This window comes from Scomber scombrus, chromosome 19, assembly GCF_963691925.1.
Source record: "Scomber scombrus chromosome 19, fScoSco1.1, whole genome shotgun sequence".
Lineage (NCBI taxonomy): Eukaryota > Metazoa > Chordata > Actinopteri > Scombriformes > Scombridae > Scomber > Scomber scombrus.
Window position 1 is genome coordinate 19239247 of NC_084988.1, and position 14883 is coordinate 19254129.

General features: G+C 46.5%; 1 protein-coding gene across 3 annotated transcripts in view; it reads right to left on the reverse strand.

The window, feature by feature from the left end:
• Positions 1 to 66: 66 nt before the first annotated feature.
• Positions 67 to 14883, reverse strand: part of runx3 (RUNX family transcription factor 3) — a 29156-nt gene continuing 14339 nt past the window's right edge. The window contains exons 4-6 of one of the 3 annotated variants that reach the window (XM_062440360.1): positions 11903 to 12049; positions 5665 to 5742; positions 67 to 555 (exon numbers count right to left, since the gene is read on the reverse strand). In XM_062440360.1, coding sequence (XP_062296344.1) covers positions 74 to 555; positions 5665 to 5742; positions 11903 to 12049 — 707 coding nt within the window. In that variant the 3' untranslated portion in view covers positions 67 to 73. The remainder of the gene's footprint in view (positions 556 to 5664; positions 5743 to 11902; positions 12050 to 14883) is intronic. The other 2 variants (XM_062440362.1, XM_062440363.1) reach the window with 2 other exon arrangements.

Here is a 14883-nt window from a genome sequence, read left to right on the forward strand (position 1 = left end):
CACCTCCCCCACCCCAACCTCACCCCCTCCCTCACTTCTCTCCCACCCCTCTGATTGTCTAGCTGTCTGTCAGTCAGTAAGGCCTCCAGACGGACTCATCCAAACGGCCCGAGGCGCTCATGGCCGTGGGGGAGTTGCTGTGGCTGCCGTCGGCCTCCACGCCGTCGCTCTGGGTGTTCAGGCCCGGGTTCATCAGGCTGTTGGTCCCTCCGGTGCCCGCGGCACCCGAGCAGGACAGCAGGCGGGTGGGGGAGCGCTCGCCCCCGGTGTTACCCGGTGCCACCATGGAGAACTGGTAGGATCCAGAGCCTGTGCCGTAATACAGGTAGGAGTTGGACTGGAAGTTCTGGGTCTGGTTGTTTGAGTAGGGTGGCGGCAGGTAGGTGTGGTATCTAGAAGAGGCTGACATGCTGAGGCCGCTGATGCCAGTACTGGAAGTGTTGGCGGAGTAAGGGAAGGCCCCAGGGTAGTGCATGCGGGGGTCCGAGAAACGAGGGTCAGTCAGCGGCGACAGAGACGGGAAGGTGGTCCTCTGCTGGAAGAGATCTGTAGTCCCTGTCAGCAGAAACAAAAGATTGGCAAGAGTCAACAAACATTCGTCCATGAATGAAAACTGCTGTTGTGATTATGAAACAAGGGACTCAGAGAATTCTCATTTGCTGTTATTTTTTAAAAAAAACAACCCACATCTCCAGAGCTGCAGACCTTCCCAAACCCCCAATTCTCAGCTCAGATTTCTCGCGATATGCCTGTCTATGGAAATGTTTTCGCAAAGTAATGAACTGAGACATTTTTTGCTTAATAACAGTCATCAAGCACTGACAGCACATCATCCCACAGCCCCATGCACAAGACTGAAGTTATGAAAGCCCCCCCCCTCCCCTCGCCACAGCCCTCCTACCATTCCTTCAAAAAGGAGAGCAATATACAGTATCTATCTTTCTCAGAGCAATGAAAAGAGGCATTGTCAGCACTGAGGGGTGCTTTGTATAAGCAGCGACGGCTTGTTGCGCTGTTGTGCAACTCATCATAAATCATACTTAAGTGACAGAGGCAGACGGTCACAATCAGACACAGACTGAGAGGAAAATGAAAGGGGATAAAAGGGAAGGAAGAAGAAGGAAAGTTTGCTTTTTTTGTGTGAATGTCCTCTAAACTAATGTGTATCACAGTCCAGGCCCTGTGACGGGGTCAACTGCAAAGTGTAATCTCACAGGTAACAGAGCACAGTGAAGCCAGCTGTTAGGACTTCAATTTCACTGAACACTTTCTAATTTATTCAGCTGACAAGAGGGAAATAGAAATATCGCTAGAGGGTTTGACTTGGCGAGTTTGCTTCTCTGAGATTTTGGGCCGTTACTGTCACCAACGTAGGGCCTTAAGTAAAACACCATATTGCCCCTCTCACTTAACTGAGGGGTATTATTGGCTAATCTTACATCCTGAGCTTTGGATATGAACCCGTTCACAGTCCTGCAGTCGTGTAGGACTACTGAACGCTGCCTGCTGCCACCTGCTGTAGTATTTGAACCCTGGTAGAGGGGCCATTTTATTCTATATATACATTTCCACTATATTATATTTATATACACATAGCATCAGTAGATTAAGTCATTCATCATTGTGTGGGTGACTTCTGCTTTGGAAACCTCTGTGTCTGAAAAGCCAACGCTGCATTACAGTGCTCATTTAGAAAGTGTGAAAAATTAAGTCTTGTCTGACAAGTTCAACATGTCTAGTCTTTGTGCTACATGATACTGACATATTTTGGAAAAAAGGCAAGGTGGCCAAGGTTCTCTGGAACTGTAAACGCCCTTTACCTAATATGACACAATGATGAGGGTGAGTTCCTCATACATGATGTCCACGTACACTACGTTCACACCTGATACATGTAAACACACACACATATACACACAAACGCTCAAACACCTCAGCCCGTGGAAATTTTTGTTTGTCCGCATGTGGCGTTCATGGGTCCAATGTGCCCACATGACTGCAAGTGTAAAATGTGGATTTGGATGGCAGAGAAAAGAGAGCTTGTATTTGTGAAATAGCAAGCGCTTGCACGCCACAGCCCTGAGGGGGGAGAATGCCAAACTTGCGTGCCACAGTCTTGTTGAAATGTCTTTTCCCTATGTCTGGAGAACTGGGTCCATTTTCAGCTACAAAAAAATCTGTTCCTTTGCAATTTCCATGGCCCCTGCTACACTTTTTTTTTTTTTTTTTTTTTTTCAACAACACATTTCTGCAGTTGAATTTCCTCTTCTTTTTGGGATGAGGGAGTTTGGTGGTGGTGGGGGGGCTGTTTCTTTTTCCAGAGTCTACCAGGCACCGGAGTCGGGCTCCATATCTGATTTCACGCGAGGAAAATCCAAGCCTTCAGCTGCTGTTGATTCGGGTGAAGTGGAGTCGGCCCACTAATTCCTACCGGACTTCCAAAAAGCCTGTGCTCTCTCTCTCTCTCTCTCTCTCTCTCTCTCTCTCTCTCTCTCTCTCTCTCTCTCTCTCTCTCTCTCTCTCTCTCTCTCTCTCCCTCTGCCCCTCCATCTCTCTCTCTCTGTCTGTGCTAAATTTAGGCTTCAGGGTGAAGCTGGGTAGGGGATCTGTGGCGTGGGGACATGATGGCTCTGACTGCTGCGGCCCAACCAGCTCATGATCTCCATTTAATTGGGCTGGGTGGAAACGTGTTGGCTAAACTGCGGTGGGGATCGACTCCTGTGTTCTGTCAGGGGAAACTGGACTGGACACTTATCACAACACCTTAATGGGCTTGTGCAGTATCAACCTCTTGGACGTGATCCAGGTGGAGCCTGCCACCACCTTAAACTCTCTGCAGTACAGTAGCTCCCTCTGGAGGAGAGGGCTAAATAAACTCTTTTGTAATTGAGAAGCAAAGTTTTGCAGTCTGCTTTTTCTCCCACTTAACCATGTTGCATACCTTACTGCATCCCCACCCTCCCCCACCCAGTATAAGTACAGGCCTTGCTGTTGTGGCTGTGGTAACAGTGGTGTATCTTTGGCAGAGAGGGTCTTCCTAACTGAGACGAGTAGTAGCTGCCTGTAACCTCTGTGGCCCAAAACCACACATGATCTCCATTAGGCTCATCTGAAACGTGTTGACTAAATTGCAGGGACAGGAGAGGGGATGGACCCCAGAGGGCTAGCTGGCACAGTCTACCGTCTGTGATGTTCCCAGTCTATGAAGCGAGTAGCTGGGAATCAGGGGTTTTATAGAGAACATAGTGTTCCAGCGCTCTTTTTCCTCCTCTTGCTCTGAAGCATAGCACCATGCATTTATTTAATTCTGCAACACCAAGGGTGGAGTCCTCCTCCTCCTCCTTTTTGCTTAGCTCAAGAAGTCCACTAGTCCACAGTCAAGCGTGTAACCCAGATATGACTGGAGGTTTGCCTCATTTGCTTATGGGCGAAACTGATTTTGGCTGTCAACATAAGAGCAAGTTTGAGGCGGTCACGTTTGTGTGTCTAATTGTGCGCAGGTTATGTGTGTGTGTGCATGTGTGTGTCCGCATGTGGTGGCTAGCGATGGGGAGATGCAAATCCAAGCGCTCACCTGTGAAATGTTTACTCAGGCTTGATGCAAACTGTGACGGCCAGAGCCCAGGGAATGGTGTCTCAGGCAAATAAGTGGAGGGAAGGAAAGGGGAGAGGGGAGAGAGAAAACCACAGGTTCACCCAGCTACATGTAAAGACACCATGTGCTGTGCAGGGAGATGGTTTTCTAATCTTTCTCCTCATATCTCCCTCAAAGAGACACTACTGCACTTTATTTTGGATCTTATCAATAAAGGATTTAACTCCCATCAGAGGTAATGAGGTTCTCTTTGATTTACTGACTGCTTTGGGTGGTGGTGGATGCCATAAGGATGAGCAGTCACTGTTGATAACAGGGTGATGATGACAAGGCAACATAATGCCAGGGCAGAGCTGCTGTTGCTGCTGTTGCGCAGGTCAACGAATAGGAGACCCAAATGAACACAAATGATCTCCAGGTGTTTATATAAGCACTTAGGCTTTGGGACCAGAGCATCATGTCGAATGCAAATGATAATCACCTCTGTTCTGTGGCACCATGGTCAATAGCCCCAAAGCCTCATCTACGTTAGGCACTTTATCATATGAGCGCAGAGGATTTTGCATGTTGCCAACTTGTGATATGCAATACAAGCAAAGCAATATGAAGTTTGTGATTACAAAAAACCTGAGATTTTCCTAATGTATCAACAAACAAGGTGACGCGATTTATATGTTTGTTTGTTAAGTAAATCCTTTTCTGTGAAAGCTTGTTGCTTGGCAGCTGTAGTCCAGTGATGTAATGTGTAGTTTTGCTTACCTAAGATCACGTAAAGTGTTACTGTAACAATTAAGTTATATGACTGTAGGTAGCATCACTATCTTCCATCTCTTTCACATTGTTTGTACTTTTGACTAGAATCTCAAATGTAGGCTTTAAGATCTCAAAAATTTGTTTTTGTAACCATCGCAGTTAATCATATTTTTAGAACCACTATGGATGTTTTGCTTTGCAGTGAATCTCTAGCTAAAAAATGTCCTGCACAGCCAGTAATGTACTGTTTGTAAATATGTAATCCCATTCCAGGTTCGTATTTCTGTTTTTCTGCCTCAGGTATTGAATCATATCTGATTAATTGTAGAAAAAAAGCCAGATCAGTCAGCCAAATCTAAAAGTCGTTTTATTCTTTCTTCTCTCTCTCTGTGTGTGTGTGTGTGTGTGTGTGTGTGTGTGTGTGTGTGTGTGTGTGTGTGTGTGTGTGTGTGTGTGTGTGTGTGTGTGTGTGTGTGTGTGTGTGTGTGTGTGTGTGTCTCTGAGTGTATGTCCTCATCAAAGTGCGAGTGGATGACTCAGCACGTCTGGTGTGGTGTGGTGGTTTCTGTGTAGGGGATGGGTAGAAGGGTAGGAGACTGAGGGGGATGTTAGACAGCAGCAAAGATCCAAATCGCCAAGAAACAATTGAAAGAAAGAGTGAGTGGGAGGAAAAGAAGAAGAGGCAGAAGAAGGCAGGGTGGTGGCGTTTTAGGAATGTTCTGGGATGTAGTAGAGCCCTACGGGCAAAACGAAACAGACTCCAAAATTGTAACAACGAATGGCACGCCCTGTTTTATGCCCGCCTTTCCAGCTTCTCCACTTCAGTATTGTTTATTTCAATTTGAAACGCTGACACACTGACTATTATTTAAAATAAATTAGTTTGAAAATCCCTAGTTTGCTCCGAGGTGTTGTTAAGTACCATTTGAAAGGTGTGAACTGTTTTTGGCAGTCTAAAATCTTGCAATTACCGCCTGTGTTTTTTTCAAGCCTGTTTGCTGACACTTAGTAATTAAAAGCCATTTCTTGCTGCTGACCTCATTTCACATGTTGACTGGACCTCACGTTATGATTAACTTACAAACACAACTATTATCTCATCAGCATACACACATACATGCACATACACGCTTTCTTAAAAGTCACAAAAAATTTGGGGTCAACTGAGGGAAAGTCTTGTTTGTGCGTATATTCCTGTGTTTATACCGAGCTATTTGTGTGAGGAAAAGTGAAAGAAAGGCTTAAAGGAGTGACCAACAGCAGGGTTACACTGAGCACAGTGAACAGAAGTAGTAGAGGGCATGGCAGTGTTTTACCTGGCCATGGTCTTAGGTCTTCTTCCACCTTGCATTGCTTCAGAGCAGGGGTGTCCATTTGCTCTTGCCACAGGGCTGCTGTAACACACAATATGAACAATAGGTGAACACTAGGATCTGCTTATTAGAAGTAATCAGTGGAGGAACTGTGTTCATGCAGGAATGTAAAATCTCCATATTTTCTGGAATGCAGAGAAACTTTGTATATGTGCACAGCGCCGTAAAAATCTAAAGCACGATCCAAAAAAACCCCTTCATGACAGACTTGTCAAAACTGTCTTGACATCTGGCGGTTTGGAGATGTGTCTTCCTGTCACAGGTTGGCCTCTGCTGACTGAGCAGTGAAGACTGGGAAGAGGAGGGGTGGTTTTTCTCACTAGAGTGAGAGCAGGCTTGGAAAAACATGCTTGATGGGTGCATGGGAGATATTTTTGGGTCTTTCAGGCGAGACATTGGAGGGGCAGCGGAGACCTGTGAAGCGCAGGACACTCACTAGCCTGTCCGGCCAAGCTGTCACGAAGCGAAGTAGGGTCGAGGACCTACTGGCCCAACGCGTGGGACCCTGCTTCACACTCAACGGACACACCGCAAGAGGGCTGAAACAAACAGGGGCTGTTTGCTCTAGGTCTGAGACGGTGCAGTTGTTACAAGACAACTTGCACGGAGCACTGTGGACATGGCCAGTCACAACACCTGAGTTGTACAGAAGTCTAGTGTACACGCCTCTGAACACTTTTGAAAATCTAAAATTAAAATATTTCATCACACGGACAGAAACATGCACTTTATACAACCTATTTATTCTCTTTGCACTCTAATCTTAATGAGAGCACCAGTCAACCATGTGGTATCACTATGACTCTGCCCTCCGCTGTTGAGATACCGCAATATAGTAAACTCCTAACCTCCTGTAGTGGCAATTAGGACGGAGAAGGATTCCAGAAGCAGAGAGAGAGAGGGGGGATGGGGGTGTGATGCTGGGCTGTTCACCTATAGCCGCACTGGGCTCAGCATGTGTAAGATCTGTGCTTCCCCGGAGCTCCTCCACTTCCTTTGCAAAGGCCCAAATCAGCACTCAGTCACCGAGAGGTCCTGCACTATGCCTCACAATGGCAAATTCTTACACATAAATGGCCTTATTCAGAAAGGCTTGCAAGCAGCTGGTGCGATTCGCTCAAGAAAATAAACATTTCCTTCAAATATTTTGATTGGCCAGCAGACAACGTCAATACCAGAGGCACAGATTACCCCTGTTAATAAGAGGACCAACCCCTGGGCGGAGCTGAGGAGTAGGGAAGGCAGGGGCCGAAATGGGAAGAAGCAGCGACTGCGTCACTAATAAGTAGCTTTGGGGTGGTGCCAGTGAAGTTTTGGGGAGGACACAAATAAACACATGTGCTGTGTTTGAAGTGCATGTTTAGATGAAAGGGGTGGCTGAGAAGATGTTTGAGCCAAAATGGCGTCCATCCTCGTGACTCCGGATCCAGCAACGCCTCTGAGACATGTAATGCGCCTGCCGTAATGAAGCGTGTCATTGAGACACAGTGAATGCCGGTCCTTGTGCTGGCTTCCTGTTTCGCTTAGGCCCTAGGCGTCGCAACGGGGAGAGAATGTGAGAGAGCAAGCAAGAGAGAAAGAAAGACGCCAGAGAGGGAAGGAGAGAGAAAGAGAGCGTGTTAGAGAGGGGAGGAACACGGCCTTGGCTCTGCTATGTGGGACATTTGATATGTCTTTTGAGCCCTCACTTATAACGTGAGCAAAAACAAACACATGGGCTGAAAAATCCTATGTTCTCTCTGAGAGCTCCCTCCTCACCCCCCTTCTCTCCCTTCCCCTCTCCCCAGACTCAATAGAGACTGTTCATGGCACACATGTAGTTTCTGTAATTGCTGAAATGTAAAACTCAGCCCGACTCTGATGTGAAATTATAACTTACACAAACAGTAGAGTCTGGTAAAAAACAACTCGCTCTCACTTCTCTTTTTCTTTCTTCTTTTTTTTCTCTTAACCAAGGAGGCAGCATCAAAAGATTCTCTTTTTTTGTGTCAAAGAACAGAAACATTTTCAGTTTGAATTATTCATCTCAGGGTCACAAAAAGAGAGTAACCACAAGTGAAGCTTTCAGGCACCATAACAAATAAACTCTGTGGCGGCCATTGACATATTATGTAAATAGTGGAGTGCAGAAGTAAAACAGAGTGTCTAAAGGACTGGTCCAGATTCCTGCTAGTTTTGGTTGTATTGGCCTCAGTGGGCCAGCTTCCTGCTTGGGTTTGGCAGAAATCAGCATGAAACCCAACTAGTGTGACGGCTATACTCTAAAGTCCACACCACAGCTACCTGACGGTGCTAATTTCCTGTCTCGCTCTTGCTTCTAATTGGCTGATCATGTCATTCTGGATGTGTGAATTAGTGTGAGCCTCTCTGCTGCGGCAGTAGCGGAGTGCCGCCTCGAACCTGGGGGGCCGGCCAGCTTGTTTATGTGGAGTAAACAGTGTGGTCACTGTGGACGAGGCGGGAGGGGCCCGGCTACATTGGGCTGGTCCTTCATCAAACAGGACTTTCTCAAGTAAAGTCCAGTCCAGAGGCCACAACCTGAACATACTGAACTGAGAAAGGCCAAAGCACAGCTGCACCAGATGTGTGCCAGTTGTGCAGGAGGAAGCCAGCGGTACCAACATTTGTGGAAGTGACACTAATAGAGAGGTTTGCTCCTTTTTTGAGACTGAATTTGGAGGATTAATGCTGAGTACATTTAAAAAAAATGATGTGTGTAATATATTATTTCTGCAAGATTGTACTGACATTTTTAATAACATCACCACATGAGTCACTCATTCAGACAGACAGGCACACACTTACACTCAAATAAAGACACACACACACGCGCGCACGCACACACACTTTTGGGCCATCATCAAAGCACTGCGCACTTGACTTGATGGCGGAACGTTATGCTAGTATCTGATATTCATCTTTAGAGTGGAACACACAGGTGTTGGAACAAATAACATGTTAAATGATACCACCTCAAAAGTGCCAGGACTTTCTTTTTGGATGATTAAATTGCTGCTGTATTTCTTTTTTCCCCCCCTCCTCTCTCTCTGTTAAAACACATTTAAGTTAAAAGAGCCGCTTTCGTCTCGGCTGTCTGTTAGAGGCTGTGCCAAGGGCTTGTTGAGTTTTGTCTGCATTTAAAATGGAACAAGGTAAAACGGGAATCTGTTTTCCACTTTGCACTTTGAGGAAAATCTCATTTCGATCAGCTGTTTGCTATTCTTAAAGCTGGCGAGAACTGCGTATGTATTAGAAATGCAATGTCACAGTTAAGATGTTAAAGGATGAACTACATTCTTTATCAAAAGGAGCCACACACAGACACATATAGTATACACATGTACCACACCTGAGGTTTTGAAAACCAGAATAACAATTTAGTACTTGATTGTCTGAGTGTCAGATTTACTTGACTGCACTAGTCAACCACACACACACACACACACACACACACACACACACACACACACACACACACACACACACACACACACACACACACACACACACACACACACACACACACACACACACACACACACACACACACATTCCCTCCGCCCTCGCTAAGAATCATTCTACATGTCTAGCAGGCTTACCTGTGGCCACAGAAGAACAAAAACAAGCAGCGTATACAGCGTCTGCCAGCGTGCAGGATTCCTGTCACTGCATGCACTGTAATGAGCTCTTAATTACCCTGTCTGTCTGGGGCACTAGCGGAGAATTTGCAACACTAGCACAGATCTGTGTGTGTGTGTGTGTGCTTGTGTGAGTGTGTGTGTTTTGTATTTTCAATGAGCCTATGGTGCAATCGTCTGTGTGTGTGTGTGCGTCTTGTCTGATTTAAGAATCCTGAGTAGTGTTGAGGAGATGTCTGGAGACATGTCCTGTTGACAACAAAACTGAGACAGTATTTCATGCCTCAAACAACAAAATGAAGCAAGGGGGCTTTAGGAGGAGATGACACTGTATTTTCTTATTTAGTCGCCTTCAAGGGAAAATATAAGGTTCCTGCCTGGGATAATGGAAAACATCTTTTGTAACAGCGAGACGGGAATCCATTTAATTATAACGTGGTGATGGGCGATCTATCAGCCAGCAATTCCCAAACAAACAGGCCCCGGGATTAAAAGTATCTGCAAAATACAACAGTGTCTGGCAGAGCTGCCAACAGCACAGACGTGTGCGCTGTTTATATGTAAACACCTCCCTGTTTCTCTGAATGGGATTTATTACAACAAGCCTATTTTAGTTTGAGCTGCTCTTGTAATACTGCAGTGTTGTTGTCTGCGCCTGATTCCTTCACATATGGGAGTGCTCTGTGTGATCTTTGCCGTGACATACATCTCCAGTCTGCCTACTCCAAAGATAGACGAGGAGGTGGGAGGGGAAAGGGCCCTCTGCTCTGTTATTTAATTATTTTACCACTGTTGCCCTGCGGTATGCCGTCATGATGGTAATACCACAGATTAAGGTGTGTGGTTTTAACAGCCCTTCCCCTTCTCCCGTCTCACTCGCAGGCACCTCTTATACGCGGCTTCCAGTCACCGGCAGCTGTAACATGAAGCTCGAGCACTTCGCTGCCTCTGACAGGTCCAACAGTTCCAACTGATGTTAATGTGTTGTCTCTGCTCACGGTGTATGTACTGTACATGTGTGTGTTGCAACATCGCAGCCCTTTGAAGCCTGATAAGTCTATGACACTCTAATTCCTGCCTTAATCCTATGTTAGGCAGACAAGAGTAGAGCAAAGGACTGCTCCTCATCTGCTGTCTGAACCAAGTCTGTACACCTCTCTCTGCCGACCAGAGCACCCCCCCTCTTATTTAAGTCAGCCCTCAAAATCTTAAAGCTCCCTGTATAAGCTTAGCTGCAGGGGGCTTTTTATTGGCAGACGCCCTACTGAGCTCACGCCAAATGCTAAACCATCAAAAAATTATCATCACAGTGGCTGTATTGTGTTGAAGCTCCACACTGTTTATTTTCAGCGTAACCAGTCGGTGGTGTTTCTAAAAGGGCTGACATGTTTTCTGCTCGGTACAGGCTGTGCGAGGGAACAAAATCAATATCAACAGTAAGTAAGGACATGGGGGGAGCAGGGTAAAAGACCCTGTGTTCTCCACAGTCAGCTGTTAGATAGGTGACTCAGCAGTGGCTAAGCTAAGTGCAAGGCCAAACTGTGGTGTATGGCTGTGATACACACTGATAGAGTTCCACCCACACACGGCCCAGCGCTCCCAAACAAGCCCTCCTGTACACAGCAACATGCTGATACAAAGGTAATGAGATTCATTAGCTAGCATGAGAACTAGAGCGTGGGCGGGAGAGGAGAGCATACTGTGTGTGTAAATCTGTGTGTGTGTGTGTGTGTGTGTGTGTGCGTGCATGTGTGCGTGCGTGCATGTGTGTGTGTGTGTGTGTGTGTGTTTAGTCTGCACGCTTCCAGACGTGGCATCCTGTTAAAGAGGTTGTGACAAATGACGGAGAATGAACACTCATCTTCAACTCTAAACTCGAACTGTCACCCACGCAGCTGCTTCACAGTACACACACACACGTAAGCTTGAAACAACCCCCTCCCCGCCATCGCACCACCTCAGTCTGAGCACTCAGCTTCACCCCACCCCCCCTCCAGCCCCCACATTCGACCAGTCTGAGAGTGACGTGATTGCCAAGGTAGCGGGCGGCTGTTACATTCCTGAGGCTGTAGTGTGCGGTGTGCGGAGGCCAGCATCAGCACCCAGGCCAAGCTCGGTTGGCAGCATCCGCCGTGCCACCTGGCCACAGACTCAACCCAGCACGCTGTGGGGCCCGGACCCACCAACGCAGGGCATCCGGGGACAGAGCTGACATGAGCTTCCCCTCGAGCAGCCAACACATATAAGAGCTCCCAGATTAGTGGAACCGAACTTGAAAGCCCCCCGTGGAGGAAACGTACATGAAGGGCACTTGGCTTAGTTTAATGTTGGGTGAACAGTACGTACTGTGTTGATGTGTAACAGATTTGTTTTACAGATTACTTACCCTCGGGCCAAATAAAGCAAAATATGTTTGTCTTATTCGAGGAATTATTTACTTCTAGGAAATAGCGGTCAATGTGAGCGGATTTATTAGCTTTACAGTGTTGTGGTGATTATGGGGATGATGGTAGGTTGTGATTGTAGGTATCAGCGGTCCTCACCTTGTGTGGTGCTGAGGTGGGTTTGGTGGATGGGGCGGGGATTATTGTTCACTGGGCCTATCCGCATAGTCCGCTGGTAGCGCTCGATCTCTGACAGCCTGTCCGAGAACTGCATCTTCTGAGGGTCTTCTATCTTCACTCTGTGCCCTGAAACAACCATATAAAGAGGACAGGTAAGAGAGGAGCGAAGGACTGCCAAATTTACCTCCTACACAACCAGGAAAATGGCACCAAGTGGACTTTATATTTCCACAGTTGTACCAAAATAGCAAAAACAATAACACAAGTCCTGTTGGAAAACCTTTCCTTCTCTTCTCCCCAAATTTCTTAATGGAGCCGGGCAGTTTGACATGTCCAGGCAAAACAACATTTCTTCACCTGTCTGAAGTGTAATTAATGTAAAATCAACTTGGACTGTGACCATCAATTTCCTCTATTGTAATTCACACACAGGATGAAGTTATATAAGGGGAGTCGGGGGGAAGATACACTGTTTCCGTGTTTTTAGCCTCCAAAACAAAAATATTATTAGAGTGTTAGCAGACCTTGAAATACATTGGCTAGACACTAAGTGTTACCAAAACTGCACCTGCTGCCGCGTCATCAGCAGATAACGATAGCATAAGTGGTTGAAAATAATTGCTGGAGGAATGCTGTTTTTCCCAAAAGTGAAAGAAATAATGAACAATGAATGGCTACATCAGGCATTTCCATGAACTGCTTAAGTAAAGTGATTTAAATCTTGCAATCTTGCTTAAAAAACAAGATATAGTGAGTAGATGTGACCCCACTAACTACCACACACACACATACACACACACTGACTGACACAGCACTTAGTCAGAAGGAAACACCCAGACAAAGCTACCAGACCATATAGTCATCAGTCTTAAACATAACGGAGAGAAAGAGAAAGACAGAGAGAGAGAGAGAGCTTTTGTGTGTGTGTGTGTGTGTGTGTGTGTGTGTGTGTGTGTGTGTGTGTGTGTGTGTGTGTGTGTGTGTGTGTGTGTGTGTGTGTGTGTGTGTGTGTGTGTGTGTGTGTGTGTGTGCGAACGTAGGAGGTGAGATTTAACTCTGACTAAGTGAAGCATATCTCCTGCACTTCTTTTATCCAGACCCGGAAAACTAACCAACACACTTAGCGCTTCTTATCGCTTTGATGTCCCGTTCAGGGAGATGATAAGGGAAAAAAACAACAACCTCTGATCATGCTTTTTATGAAGACACTCACATGTACGCTTACATGTACAAATACACATGTACACACACACACACACACACACACACACACACACACACATACATACGTGCACATGCTCTACATGTGAACACACCTTTAAATGTCAGACGTCAGTCCGGATGAGGGTTATTCCTCTAATGGGAGGAAGACATTTTAATGTAACTATCAATGCACCAAAACTGTGTGTGAACCGGCATGTATACATTCTGTGGTTTTCTCCCTGGCATCTCTACAGAGTAGCCTAATGTGAAGTAATGGCTGGATTTGAATATTTTATCACTATATAAAGGGGGCAAGGCAGACGGACCAATATGGATTTTGCCCGTCCTTTCTCTACACTGACCCATGGGCAATATATCTTCCCTCGGAGGCTGACCCATGGGTAAAGTTTGCTCTCGTTTACCGCTCTGTCCATTTGTTTGTGCCCACCGCCTCCCTTCCATCCTGTCTTTATGAACAATATAGAAATATCTAGCTTTGACGCCCCCCACCCCCACCACCCCACCACCACCACACATGGGATCAGACACAGGGGACACAGGCGCGCATGTACAGACACAATGTCTAAGTGCGGCCAGGCATTGAAATCATCTCGGATCTTAAGTCCAAATCCCTGCTGCCCAAATTCAAAACACCTCAGAACTTTTTCAGCAGTTTGCTTGCACTTTACGTGTGTGAGCGTGTGTGAGAAAGAGAACGACTCAGTCATGACTAATCTGTCTGAGCAGAGACAGCAGTTCTGTTGCTGCTCTCCAGCTGTTTGTTTTCCCAAAGAAAAAGACAGTGTGTGTGTGTGATTCCACCCACCGTCCCACCAGTTTTGCTCCGTGCCGTTACTCAGGAACATATCCTGGGCGGACTCACGCTCTGTAATATCTTTTTTATTCATGCTCACAGTCTGCCTTCTCTTTAAACAGTGATGGAAGGAATGAAGGCCAGAGTTCTCACTCACTCACCCACTCTCACGCACACACACTTACACACACGTACACACACTTACACACACACACACACACACACACACACACACACACACACACACACACACACACACACACACACACACACACACACACACACACAGCGCCAGGTCCAGGCTCCATCACCCGCATAGACACTGTGGCTACTGTCTGTTCTAGTCCAGAGCAGGGGCGGCCAGGGGAAGCAGCCCTCCAAATATAGCCCCTATATGTGTCCTTGTGTAGTTATTAAGAGATTTACACCACCTCAAACGGCTGAGGTCAGGGAAATGATACATCCCACCGCTCACTGGTTGGAAAAAAACACAGACAGGCAGGGAAAAAAATGATAATTGGTCAGTTTTTCTGCGGCCAATGGTGGTCTAAGATGAATTGGTTGGCTCTTTAGGGATGAAAGTGATCATTCAGCTGCCCACAAACACACTGACACACACACACACACACACACACACACACACACACACACACTTGAGTCTAGCCGTGGATCCCGTGGCCCCGTTCCAGCTGGCAGGGACACACACTACGTTTGGCGACACGCTCTATGCAGCTTCCAGTAGGGGGGTTTAGTGGGCTGTGAGAGGGTGATTTTTGGGGAGCAGAGGCTTCATTAGAATAAGGCCTGGAGCTCATTAACCCGAAGCCCACAGTCGCTGTTAACACTACTAATCAACTGGGAGGAGGCTGTAAACTTTCTTTCTCCCTTTCTTGCGCTGCTTTTCTCTCATTTGTTGAAACACTCGTTCCTAACTCAACGCCTT